Source organism: Rhinolophus sinicus, linkage group LG03 (genome assembly GCF_036562045.2).
Source record: "Rhinolophus sinicus isolate RSC01 linkage group LG03, ASM3656204v1, whole genome shotgun sequence".
Taxonomy (NCBI): domain Eukaryota; kingdom Metazoa; phylum Chordata; class Mammalia; order Chiroptera; family Rhinolophidae; genus Rhinolophus; species Rhinolophus sinicus.
This window is the reverse complement of record NC_133753.1, coordinates 9,981,522-9,994,688: the sequence shown is the minus strand read 5'-3', so window position 1 is coordinate 9,994,688 and position 13,167 is coordinate 9,981,522. Positions and strand designations below refer to the sequence as shown.

At 54.9% G+C, this 13,167-nt stretch overlaps 1 protein-coding gene across 4 annotated transcripts in view; it reads right to left on the bottom strand.

Moving 5' to 3' along the window:
- Nucleotides 1-12,852, bottom strand: part of ITPK1 (inositol-tetrakisphosphate 1-kinase) — a 153,977-nt gene extending 141,125 nt beyond the window's left edge. For 2 of the 4 annotated variants that reach the window (XM_074327020.1, XM_019745416.2), the window contains exons 1-2: nucleotides 12,705-12,851; nucleotides 12,014-12,245 (exon numbers count right to left, since the gene is read on the bottom strand). In XM_074327020.1, the coding sequence (XP_074183121.1) occupies nucleotides 12,014-12,108 (95 nt within the window). In that variant the 5' untranslated portion in view covers nucleotides 12,109-12,245; nucleotides 12,705-12,851. Of the gene's footprint in view, nucleotides 1-12,013; nucleotides 12,246-12,704 lie in introns of all 4 variants that reach the window. The other 2 variants (XM_074327023.1, XM_074327024.1) reach the window with 2 other exon arrangements.
- Nucleotides 12,853-13,167: the final 315 nt, after the last annotated feature.

Genomic DNA, 13,167 nt, shown 5'->3' with positions numbered 1-13,167 from the left:
AAGTCACTTGGCCCAAAGTCACACAGACAGAATGCAGCAAGCATCCTCCCCTTTTGAAGCTGAGGGTCAGCCCCCAGGCTTTTTGGAGTCGTTCCAAGGAGCTTCCAAGACCCTCTAGGCCTCCAGCTTCAAAAGATAGAGCTCCAAGGTTCCCAAGGTGACCCCCTGGAAGGGACACGAGTGGCAGTTTAAACAGAAGAGTGGGCCATGTGGCTCCATCCACACAGGCCCAAAGCATCTCGAGGAAGGAGCAGGATGAGGTGGGAATGGCAGGATGCTGGGACTCTGCCAGACACTGTGGACAGAGCACTTCACAAACTGGGCAGCCCAAAGCTGGCATCCACAGACGGATGGCAGGCTGCTGGGCAAAGCCATGGCCGGCCTCCCCAGCCTGAGCAGGTAGCAACTGAGTCAACATCTAATTTCCTGACTCCAGGGAGGCAAGGCATCCAATTGAAATTGAAAAGGAAAAGGAGAAAAGTTAATAACTAAGGGGAACTGGGGACAGCCGGCTGTTGGAGAAGAGCTGAGAGAAAAGAAAAGCCACCCCCTCATCTAAATTCTGTAATGGCCAAAGGTACGGGTGTAGGATGCACACAGACTGTTGTTCAAATGCCACCCCCAAAAGCGACCAGGTACGAAATGCCAGGCAGGTCACTCACCCTCTCTGAGCCTCAGTTTCCGTATGTGGACTGAGAGCCTCCAGGCCCGCAGCTGGAGCTCCTAAAGCGGGAGCCACTGGTATTTCCAGGGCTGAACTGTTCTCCTACCACTGAAAAGAACGCCCTGCAGGGACGAGTTTGCTGGCTCCAGCGAAGGCTGGTGAGCACTGCTGGAGGAGGGCCCCGCTGCCCCCCTCAGCCCCCCGCCCATGGGAACCCGCTCAGCCCTCAGTGAGCGAGGCCCAGAGGCCCAGAGCAGCGAGGAACCGAGCACCAAACCTCCTTAAGCAGAGACCAGAGCGTGGCTGCACCCGGTCAGGGTGGGGGGCCAAGCGGCTTGGGGGCGCATTCCGCAGGAAGCAGAGCTCCTTCCCAGCAGGATCCCGAAGCCCCTGCCCAGACATGCCATTCTGCCAGAATGGCCAGAACTGGAATTCCTTTTCTTTTTCGAGGCTCCCATAGTGAATGTTAGGACTTTTAAGAATGAAATCTTAAAGAAAAGAAGGTTTACTGTCAACCCAACCAGGTTCAAATCCAAGCTGCCCCCCTACCAGCTGTACAACTTGGGGCTAACTCTGCGTCTTTTTCCTGGGCCTCATCTCCCATCCGCAACACGGGGTGGGGTGTAAAAAGGAAATGCCATCCAGAGAGAAGCCGCAGCACTGAGCATTCCTTAGAGATGGCCAGGATGCTGAGACGGCAGGAATAAACACCCTCACACGTGTCAACGTGCCCCTCTTCTCCCCAAGAGTCCCCCCAGCCCCCTGGGAAAACAAAGAGCACCCCTGTGCCCTGTAGGGAAGAGCTGTCATGGCCTTGGGCGGTTCCTGGGGCCAGAGGGGACTCTGCAGTGCTCACTGCTATGAGTAGCAGCAAGCAGCAGGCACGCAATACGTGCTGTGAAACTGCAGGAAGGAACAAAGAGGGCGCTTTTTTAAAAGGAGATGGGTGGCCGACCCCACACGTGGGGGGCTGCAGGGAGTGCAGAAACCTGCACGAGGCCGGATGTTTCCTCACCTCCACACCCCAGCCCTCCCTCGAAGGCTGCTGGAAGCCGGTGAGGCAGAAATGAAAGCGAAACTCCTCTGGGGCGTCCTCTCTGCACCCCCTACCAGCCCCCAGCCCTCCCAGGAAGCAGTGAGCTGGGAGGCTGCGGGCGTGTCCTGTCCTGGTCACTGACACTGGAGGCCCCCACACCAGGTAAGGGCAGGGCAAGGAGGCAGGGAGGCCACCAGTCTGCCCTGGACTGGAGCTCCCACCAGACGTGTGTCAACGGCCCCAGGCCCCACCTTGGTCAGGAAGGAGAGCATGGGAAGTGGCCCCCTGGGGGGAGGGGGAAATCCCATCACTTGTTACACACCTGCCAGGCTCACCAACCATAGAAGTGGGTGTATTTCACCCACCGTACACATGAGGGGCAGAGGCTTGTGGGGACAGAATGGCTTGCCCAGTCCTCCACAGCTAGTTGAGCAAGTCCTATGTTCCAAGTTCACTGCCATGTCACCACCTATCACCCCTCTGGGCACAACCAGTGCATGCAGAACAGGCTCAGAAAAGAACGCCTTGATTTTTCTTCTGAAACTGGGTATCAAGACAATGGTGCCCAGATGTCACATTCAAAATTGAGAAGAAATCAACCTGGCAGGGTAGAAACAGCATGGTTTCAGGCAACAACCAGCCTCAAGGGTGAATCCCAGCTCTGTCAGTCACGAGTGACCAGGAAAGTCGTCTCACCCCTGCCTAAGCCTTGGGGTTTTCATCCAGCAAATGGAGACGCACCACCTGGCTTGGAGGGCAGAATTCCGATCTGCAGCGGAGCCTGGCCCTCACTAAGCTCTGAAATCCGCTGCGAGCCACTGATTTAGGCAGGAGCAGAGGAGCAGCCCTTCTGATGCATGGAGGGCTGCCTGGACGAGCCCAAGTCCTGCTTTCACAGCGCAGGCTCCAAGACCTAAGCATGCAGGTGGCTGATGGGAGCCAATGGGTTTCCAGAGCAAAGTGCACAGGAAAATATCAGCAGCTGTACTACGGCCCTGCTTCCAGCCCGGCCTGACAATCAGCGTCACACCGGGCCAAGCCAATCCCCAGGAGTATCTGCTGTACAAAACCCAGCTCCTGCCCAGACTCGGGATCCCCCTTTAAATACATCCCAGGGCAAACCAGCAGTCAGAAGCAATACACTTTTTAAAGGGGAGCGAGGACTGCCCAAAGGGTAACAGGCAGCAGGGGGAGCTGGACAGGCCCCTGGAGCTCCTGCCCTGCCTCCCTCTGTGCAGTAAGGCTCAGCGGAGGCAGCGGATGGTGTGGTGGGAGCTCTGGGTAACACGAGTCCCTGCACAGGGTCTCCGGAGACAGACCGGCCTGGGAACGTTTAGCTCCCAAATGCCATGCTGAGGAGCCCTTGTTCCCCCGAGGCCCTAAGTAAGGAGACCACTAGCCTGTTTAACTTGGTGTTAAACACGCCTGACAGTTTTTGGGGTGAGGCCTAGTAATGACAGTGTCAGTTTCCCAGAGGAATCACGAGGGCACATGTTCGGAGGAGACTCCCAGATCCCTGCCCTGGAGAGTTTTACGAGGGAGGGGTGGGTTCAGGGATGTGTGTTTTTCACTGGTGCCCCAGGTGCTTCTTTTGTTGAGCAAGTTCGGGGCAAACACTGCCTGGAAGAAGGCAAATGATTATTAAAGAGAACGGGCATCTGGTGTGGCTCCCATGGGGCCCTTGGGCTCCTGAGGCCTAACCTGAGCTCTGTGAAAGGTCATGGCCGAGCGTCCACAAGGGCCCTGGGATCCCCACACCTCTCCTCACCTGAGACCCTCAAGGCCCAGAACCGCTCATTGAGGAACACGCAGGCTGGAGCACGTGGCCTCCCGTCCTGGGCCCCAGAGCAGCTGTAGCCTCACTCTCGGGGGCGAGGCGACCAAAGGACAACACCCTGCTGCCTCTTTTGACCACCCGTCTAACGTGAAACCCGGCCTGTCCTTCCCTGGATGTCTGCCCTCAGTCCACATGGAACCAGAGCTCTGTCAGAGGCAGGCCAGGGTGTGTGGCCTCTAGGAGGCAGACACCACCCACCCTGCCACTCTTTAGCTCCTACTAGAAGAAAGGGCTCTCGGCCCCTCCTTAAATGTCACCCCCTCGGAGAGGCCTTCTCGGACCACAGACCGCTCAAGTGGCTGCAGCCAGCCTTGCCATGGCTCTCTCCCGTTGGCAGGCTTCCTGGCTCTAATGACACCTTGTAGCATCTTAAATGTATCTGTGTGCCCTTTACCACCTCTACCTTGTCACCATGCGTCTAGGGACACAGGGGAAGGGACCAGCACCAGCAAAGGCCAGCCAGGCTGGGTGCTCAGGATTTGCTAAGTGAAGAAAAGAATGAAGAAATGAAGCCGCCGAGCTCCGCCCTGACCTGGGACCCAACACCTTGCCCCTTCACCTCAACCCCCCCATAGCCCCTCACCCCTGGGGTTTCTTTCCTGGCACAGAACACTTGAGTGACAAGTGGCTTTTGTCTGAGCCACAGGGACAGGGAAAAGGCTTCCAACACCCGCTGGTCAGTTCCTTCATCTACTAACAAACTCTCATTCTTGTGTTCCCCCAAAAATAAGACCTAGCTGGACAATCAGCTCCAATGCATCTTTCGGAGCAAAAATTAATATAAGACCTGGTATTATGTTATGTTATATTACATTATATATTATATTATATAAAACCTGGTATTATAGTATATTATACCCGATATTATATTGTATTACATTATATTATACCCAGTATTATATTTATATTATTATTATATAAGACCCAGTATTATATTATACCTGGTTTTGTATTATAGTATATTATACCCGGCCTCATATTAATTTTTGCTCCAAAGACTCACTAGAGCTGACTGTCTGGCTAGGTCTTATTTTCAGGGAAACACAATAGCTCCTACTATGTGCACTGGCACAGACACTGGGGTTTCAGCGGTGAACAAAACTGCCAGGGCCTCTCCCTTCATGGCACCCACTTTTCAAAGGAGAGACCCGCAAGCAAAACCAGAAAGAAATAGCCAGCTGCTGGGGAGCGGGGGCGGGGGGGTCACTGGGGTTGAAGATTCTGAGGGAAAGGGCATCTCCCAGAAGTGGTCTCTGGGAGGGGCTTTGACCTGACTGTGTGTCCTGATTCTCCCTCCAGGGGTGGCTGACACCTTAGAAGAATCCACCCGGTTGGGCTCTGACAGCAGGGCTGCACCAAACACCAAAAGCAGTTAACAGGGTGGGACAGTTTCTGGCCACCGTGGGTGGACACCCAGCAACCAGGGACCTGAGGGGAGAGGGGGCCGGAGTCTGAGGGTCCCTCATGGGAGTGTGTCTCAAATCTCTACAGCCAATGACATACCCATCCCCTGAGCCCTAAAAGTGAGGGCTTGGGGCACCCCTAAGGGCTGTCCTGATCCTCAGCCTGGCACCATGACAGGCATACAGAATCCAGCCCATGAGGCCCAGCTGGGAGGCCACAGGGCAGCTGCGTTCTGAGGGCGGCTTGCAGCAGGCAAGACAAAGCAGCAGGGGGAATTCAAACAGCCTAGTGGTGATGGTCTGGCTGCCCCAATAGGCAACCTCGTCCCCAACTCCTGAAGAAGTGCTGTTTCAAAGGAGGCTTCAACAGGGGCTGGGGAGGGGGCACTGGTTTGGGAGCTGGCAAGCCCCCTATCGTACACCACTGTGGGGCCTTGGACAAGCCACCCCTCCTGGGAGTCCAACAGTCTCCCCAAAGCAAGGCCACTTCCCCAGGGCCAGCAGAGGGGGAAAGGCTGAGGTGGGCCTGATTCATACACAAAGTGGGAAGGTGTTTAAGGCCGTGGCTTTGCCAGGGAAGGAGTAGGTACACAGCTCCAGAATGACGAATTGCTTTCGAAAATGAATCTTACCTTTTAAAAGGAGGTACCAGAATATTCCTTCAAAAACCTAGCGTAGGGCGGCCGGTTAGCTCAGTTGGTTAGAGTGCAGTGCTCATAACACCAAGGTCGCCGGTTCGATTCCCACATGGGTCAGTGAGCTGCACTCTCCATAACTAGATTGAAAACAACAACTTGACTTGGAGCTGATGGGTCCTGGAAAAACACACTATTCCCCAATATTCCCCAATAAAAAATTAAAAAAAAAAAAAGCTAGTGTACCAGCTGAATTCAAAACATGAGTAGGAACAAAACCCCTATTTACATCCCACTGTTCAGGAATTACACTCATGAGGCGCTTCACGAAGCATTTACTGAACGCCCAAACCTGCTAAACCACGTGGGAGAAACAACCAGTGGAGGTAGTGGTTAGGAGTGGAGGCCCCAGCCTGTGGGGCAGGTGAGCCCCGCTCTGCCCAGGGCCTGTCTAATGCAGTCAGCCCCCACAGTGTGAATTCAATCTCACCGTCATAAGAGACATGCAAAAAAAAGGGCCATTTCTCACCCATGTATATGGCCCCAGGTTGGCCACTGCCCCGGGGTGGGTGTGAGTAACAGGCCCTCCCCTTCACTGTCCTTTGTGAGCAGTTTCAAAACTCCCACGAAAAAGTCAAACATCTATGCCCCTCGACCCAGCATTCACTCATCTGGCAGTGAGCACCCAGGCAATGAATGGGGCAGGGTACTCACTGCCCCACTGTCTACACTGGCAGAAGCCAACCGCAGGGCAGAAAGTACGGGCCATCATTTTAAGAGCTGGATCCCACTACCAGTAAAGAAATGAGACATAATAATAATACAGAACTATCTGCAAATGAAGCAGCAATGTGCAATTTCTCGAAGTTGCGGTGTTCATGCAACAAACAGAACAGGTAGTATGTATGGAGAGACCTGCACACGCGTGTGCCCGTGTTTGCACAATACACCTACAGAGGGAGACTGCCGACAGCAGTTGTCCCTAAGTGACCGGAACCAGAGAACAAGGAAACTGACTTTTCATTGTGTACTGTGAGTCCTCTGATTTTTTTTTAAAACATGTGCATGTATTAAATATTCAAAGCGATAAAGAAAACAATAATCATTGGCTAATAATAGTAGCATGATTGCTTATGGAGACTCATGGCATTGTCAGAAAACCCAACAAAAACTCTTCTGGAATCTTTAAACTTAAAAAAAAAATGGGTGGGCCGGCCCGGTGGCTCAGGAGGTTAGAGCTCCATGCTCCTAACTCCGAAGGCTGCCGGTTTGATTCCCACATGGGCCAGTGGGCTCTTAACCACAAGGTTACCAGTTCGATTCCTCGAGTCCCGCAAGGGATGGTGGGCAGCGCCCCCTGCAACTAAGATTGAACAGGGCACCTTGAGCTGAGCTCCCAGATGGCTCAGTTGGTTGGAGCGCATCCTCTCAACCACAAGGTTGCCAGTTCGACTCCCACAAGGGATGGTGGGCTGCGCCTCCTGCAACTAGCAACAGCAACTGGACCTGGAGCTGAGCTGCGCCCTCCACAACTAGGATTGAAAGGACAACTTGACTTGGAAAATAGTCCTGGAAGTACACACTGTTCCCCAATAAAGTCCTGTTCCCCTTCCCCCAATAAAATCTTAAAAAAAAAAAAAATGGGGGAGGGGGTTATCTCTTTGTGAAGATTGTATGTAAATGTCTAGTACCTTGTTTTGTACACCTGAAACTAATAAAAATTAAAAAAATGAAAGTAGCATTTTGCATTAACGTTTAATTTTCTCAGGTTCCCCATCCATAAAATAGGTGAGGACAGCACCCTTGCCGCCCAGGCAGCTCTAAGATTCTGATGGGCCGCATGTTAAAGGAGAACAATCCATGTTGGGAGGCTGCCAGGTGGTGCGGGCCCCACATTCCCCACCCCAGCGGCACGATCAGTTAGCTTCCATCATGGATTTCAGGCTGCGTCAAACTGCCCAAACCAGGAACACTAAATCTGCCAAAGATCACGGACTAGAGGGGCATCCGTGGGCAGAAGCTCACTCACCCGCTCCCCAAGCACAGGGAGCAACACCAGCAAAACCAGCAGCAACCACCATTACAGAGTTGCAGGCACTTTACACGTCCAGCAGTGACTCCTTTAATGCACCCTAACCCTAACCCTAAGTGCTGTTACTATCCTCACTTCATAGATGGGCAAACTGAGACACCGAGGGTTAAGTCACGTGCCCAGGGTCACAGGTGGAGCAAGACAGCAGTGCCCAGATGGACGTCCTCTCCCACTGGAAGTCCAGTTTACTCCCACAGGGGCCGGTGGGAAGTGTTTATTTGCAAGGCCGGGTTATGGACAGTCCCCATGCACTGCTGCAAGGGAACGCTGTCAGTACCTCCTCCCACCCCCACACCCCCAAAACGGTGCCAAATCCAGACATTAAGACAAACAGAAAAATACCGACCCACAGACCAGCATCGCTTAATCCTGAAAAAGACCCTCCTTCCTCCCCCTAAGAATCTCCCAAAAGAACTGCAGCCTAAAATGGGAAACCACCCCAGCAGAAAGGGACCTTTCAGACGCTGCCTTCTGAAGGAAGGAAAGTAGGGGAAGGGACAGCAGCACCCTAAGCTCCCTGACATGCCTCCCAGGCCATCGTTACTGTTAACACCACACTCCCAGTTCTGGGAGGGCAGGGGCTCCACCCCGCTGCCCACCAGCAAGGCCTGGACTCCGGAAGGCGCTCAGGGAACTAGAGTCAGCATGGACGCCGGCCTAGTTCCTTCTAGGGGAGCTGTGCAAAGGGTCCCCTGCAGGAAAGCCTGCATCAGTAACATGGGTCTGAGGTTGCACCATCAACAGATTTCTTGCAGGTTAGTCTGCGCAGCTGGCCTTCAAGTTTCTCAAGGACGAGAGCTTCACAGACATTCTTCTGCTTTTGGAGCCTCCAGGAAGCTCCAGGCTAACCTGGGCAAAAGAGAGGCTTAAACAAGGAAGCCGTGTTCTCAGGTACAGAGAGGTCCCAGGACTGGGCTCAGGGAAGCCCAAGTGGCTGTGCAAGTCCCTTTCACTCCCTGGGCCTCAGTTTCCCCATCCGTCCGTCTCTGCGCTGCTGAGAGGATGAAGTAAGATGAGGTAGCTGGAAGGACCCCATTAAAAAGTCAGTGACTATTACAGCAATGACAGACAGAGGTTCACCCCCATTTTGCTCCCTAAAGTCACGTGCCTTTTCACCACCTCCTGCAACACAGGTTCAGCCATAGGAAAAGGTGGGAAGATGGCAAGGAGATGGAGGAGAGACACAGAAAACATGAACACAGGGAAGCGGGGTCGGCCAGCATTTCCAAACATGGCCCTGTGGAGAACTAAAGCCGGTAAAAATCACCCCACACTTGCAACCAACAGCTTTATTTCTTTGCACTCCCTCTGAAGTCCCTTCTGGGCATCTTGAAAAAGCCACAAAGAGGGTGTGAGGGAGCTGTGAGGTTCCCAGCATTAGGGGAAGGGGACAGGGAAGGAAGGGGGGTGGGTGGTAAAAGAGAACAAGCCAGGTCCCCCATGGGAAGAAGCAGGAGAGTGACAGGAACACACAGCACCATAAAAAAACAAGCTGAGTCAAAGGCCCATCTGTTGACTAGTCAGGGGGCCCGCCTAGCAAGGTGCACCAAGGGTTTGAAGGGGTGGACCTTCTCTCTAGCGGAGGGAGCCTGACAGACCAGGCTCCAAACACCTACTGACGCCACCAACGTGAGAAACCACCAATGTTCCCCGATCGGAAAACAAGGCATTACAGCTGCTAAAGGCATGACTCAGCCTTGCCAAGAAAAGTATCCCCAGGACAAGATGGCAGCAGCTGGACCCCTGTGAAGGCAACAAGGGGTCCACCTTACTGTCAGAGGTGCCCAAGGAAAAAGGACTGGCTTTCTTTGTGGGTCTCAAGGTCGGCAGGTTAGAAGTTAAACAAAAGGAACAAACATAGGGAACCTGCAGGCTCTCAGGCCTGTTTCCCCATTTGTAAAACAAAGGGCTGGATGAGAGGATCGCCAACATCCCTTCCTGCTCGAATATTTTTATGAGGCCTGACATTCAACTAAACAACTCATCCTGGTCCACTCGGGTCAGCCTCTCTGGCGCTGACACTGCCCCAAACATTCGGAGCAGAGCCTCAAGTCATTTTCAAACATCTCTGGACTTCTTCATTGGAAAATTCACAAACAATTAATCATCCATCAGAAGAGCAGCACTGCACCCCCAGATTGTGAATGTCAAAAACGTGACGTGTCTGTCCACATCACCTCCTAAAGCTACTAAAATCGCACCAGCATTCCCGCCAAACACAATAGCAAAGGGCTCCAGTCACACTCTGGAGGGTGGGAGCATGTTGCACCCAGTATAGAAATGTTGCCACCAGGAGGCGCTGCCCCAGAAAATAATAAAAGGAGAAACAGGAAAAAAAAAACACAACTATTTTTGGTGTTTTCTTTTCCTTCTTAAGCTTAAGTAACGAAATGTCTAAAGCTTCCCTAAGGAAAACATAAAGTGGGCTTCCTGAGAGTCTAGAATACTTAGCTTAGGTCTTTCTTCTCTTCGAAGCCATTATTTTAGCCAGAAGAAAGCAACTCAACTGTAAGGGCAACAATCCTTTCAGGGAAATTAACACTCCACGTTGGATTTCCCTCAGAATGGTGGACATCATAGCTTGCCTTGAACCCCCATTTAGAGGTAGAGGGGTCCACAGGGAGGGAAAGCCAATCTGCAAGTCCAGCGGGGGAGGACCCAGCACAGAGTCTCGGCTGGAAGTATTTTACGAGAGCCTCCTAATTACCGAGCAAAACATACCAACCAGATGACAAGTCTCCTGCTTTAGCTACAGACACAGGATGACACGAATACAGCCAGACCTCAGTAAAAAGGGTGCGAGGTCTTAACTGGGATTTCCCAAGTCTTAGAGGACTGCAGGGGGAGCTCCGGCACCTCATACCAGAATTAGACTTCAAGAACAAGGCAAAGGTCTCCACATTTCTTCAGTGCCTAGGGCTCATTTTCCACAAGTGTGTGTATCTGCGGTACAATGTTCAAGTGCCTTTTTTTAATGTTCCAAAAGTCCTCGGACCCCTTTCGAAGCTCTGGCTTGAGTTCCTCCTGATTTCCTCATGAACTGGGCCTGCTGGCCATGGAAAGCTTGCTTCCTCCTGGGGAAGCCGGCCTGAGAGAAGGCAGCCGATCCATCCCCTGGCCAAGGATGCAGACACAGGAGCTGTTCTATGCAAGGTGTGCCCCTCTGGCTGCTGGGAGAAAAGCGCCTTCAGGGACTGCATGGGGCAAAGGAGCAGCAGGCCCTTGGGACAGGCATGAGGGGCACAGAGGTGCTGCCTGCCTGCCCACCGTGCAGGCCAGATCAGACTGGACACTTGCTCCTCGCACCAGGAGACAAGGAAACCCAATTGTTCAAGTCTTGGTCATGTTTGGGGACCCAGCAGGGACGAAAATGCAAGTGGGGCCCATTTTCAAGAATGAGACCTACCCAGTGGAAGCACTGCATAACAAAAGGTTTCCACCTAGAGTTTGCAAAAGGCTTGGGGAACCGGATTCTAAGGCTTTCATTGAGTACAGGATTTAATTCATAGCTTCTCAAAGGCCAAGTCCCAATTAGGAGGCACACCTGACCCAACACTGGAAGCTTCTGAAATGGATTAAGAATGCCATCTTATTGGAACACCCCAAGTCTCCACCATTGAGCTCCAGGAAGGGGGGGGGGGCAAACAGAGGAAGGCCATCCTACACCAGATGTATTTACCCAGCACCTTCTCTGCACCAGCCACTCCCTAGTTCTGGAGCCCCAGGCGTAGTACCCCACCTCTCTGCACATCGATCCCCTTTCTCAGACACGTGGCCCAGAATCGCCACCCTGGCCAATTCTCAAGGCTGGTGCGAGACTCTAATGAGACAGCAAATCACCACATACATGCCAAGTATTGCTACTCGCTTCACGTCGGCTGAACCTAGTGATATGCGATGACAGCTTCAAGAGCTGCGCACGCAGAGTACATAAAAGGTGGTCTGCAAACACACAAACATTGGTGTCCACCACGAAGGGAAGGGGACGAAGGAAGAAAAACACTCCAGTCCAAAAGTAACCTCCAGCCTCAGGCAGAGAGCGTGGATCCCTCAATTTCCCAGGTCCCTCCGCCGCCTTTAGCAGCGCTCCCACCGCGTCCAGGGCAGCCGGAGGTTTCCCCACCGGGGTCACAGTGCACCTGAGAGCCCTGGTCCGTGCCACACCGCCCACACTGGCCACCGCTTCCCTCGAACACAGCCGGCGGCTACCACAAGCCACCTGGCTCCTTGGACTCAGTGTCCCCGGGCTCCTTCCCGTTTTGCTCTAACCTCCCAAAACAGCCCCTGGGGTTGAGCTGGGCTCAGGCCGGGGGGTCCCCGGGCGCCGGAGCCCCGTTCCTCCTTACCTGCACAGCTCAGCGAAGGCCTGGAAATTCAGCTTCTTGATTTTCTTCTCGCTCAGCCAGTAGCCAACTCTCTTCCCTTTCAGAAAGGTCTGCATCTTCCTCCTCGGGCGGGGAGCTCAGGTCCGGAGGAAATCGCCCACAGGCCGAGTCTGGCTGCCCGGCGCGCGCCGCGAGCGTGCGGGCACCTCCTCCCGGCGGCGGGGACGCGGAACGGGGCTCCGGGCGCGCAGTCCTGCCGGGAGAGGCGGGCCGGGGCGGGCCGGGGCGGGGCGGACGCCCGGGCGGGGGGAGCGGTGCTCAGCGCGGCATGCCACTGGCTGCCGCTGCGCCGGGGCCGCCCCCGCCGCCCGCGGGGCTCGCCGGCGCGCAAGTTCGCGAGCGCAGCACCAGGGCCAGGCCCGGAGGAGAGAGGGGAGGCCCCAGCTCACCGGTGACGCCCAGCCCGCCTCCCTCCGGCCGCCCAGGGACGAGCAACCTGCCCTCCGGCGGCGGCGGCGGCGGCAAAGGATAGGCCCCCGCGCTCGGTCTGCGCGCCGCTCCCAAGTCCCTCCTCCGTCCCTGCCTCGCCAGCTGGCCCGCCCTCCGAGCCCCCGGCGGCGTGGACGGCCGTTCCCAGCCGGGCGCGTGCCCTTCCCGGTACACTCGGGCTCCGGTGGGGCGCACGCTCCCCGCCCCGCCCTGCCGTGCTCACCCGCTGCCTCCACTTCTTCGTTCTCGTCCCCGCGCGCACTCGCCGAGCCCGGCCCCGCCGCCGCCACAGCCGAGCTGACCCGGCCGGCCGGCCCGCTGGACCCGCCGGGGCGGAGGAAGCGCGGCCTCACCGGCCGCCAGGGGGCAGCGCTGCCCGCCACCTCTTAAAGGCGCCGCACCTTCCCCGCCTAGTAATTTGGTGCTTGTTTGTGTCCCAGCTCAGGCTGTTGAGCTTCGGGGCGGAGGACGCGGGACTGGATTTAGGGAGGTCTTTGCCAAGTGTTTTTACTCTTTAAAGGGGTGAGAGGAGTCGTGGTGTGGGCATTTCCTGCCTATCCTTTGGGAGTGATCGACCCATTGAGTTTCATTCATCAAAAGCATTTCTGTACCCTCAGCAGTATTCAGCCCCTCCCCCAAGGTAATGCATCGGAAACGCAGCGGGCGGTGGGGAGGGTGGGAGATGC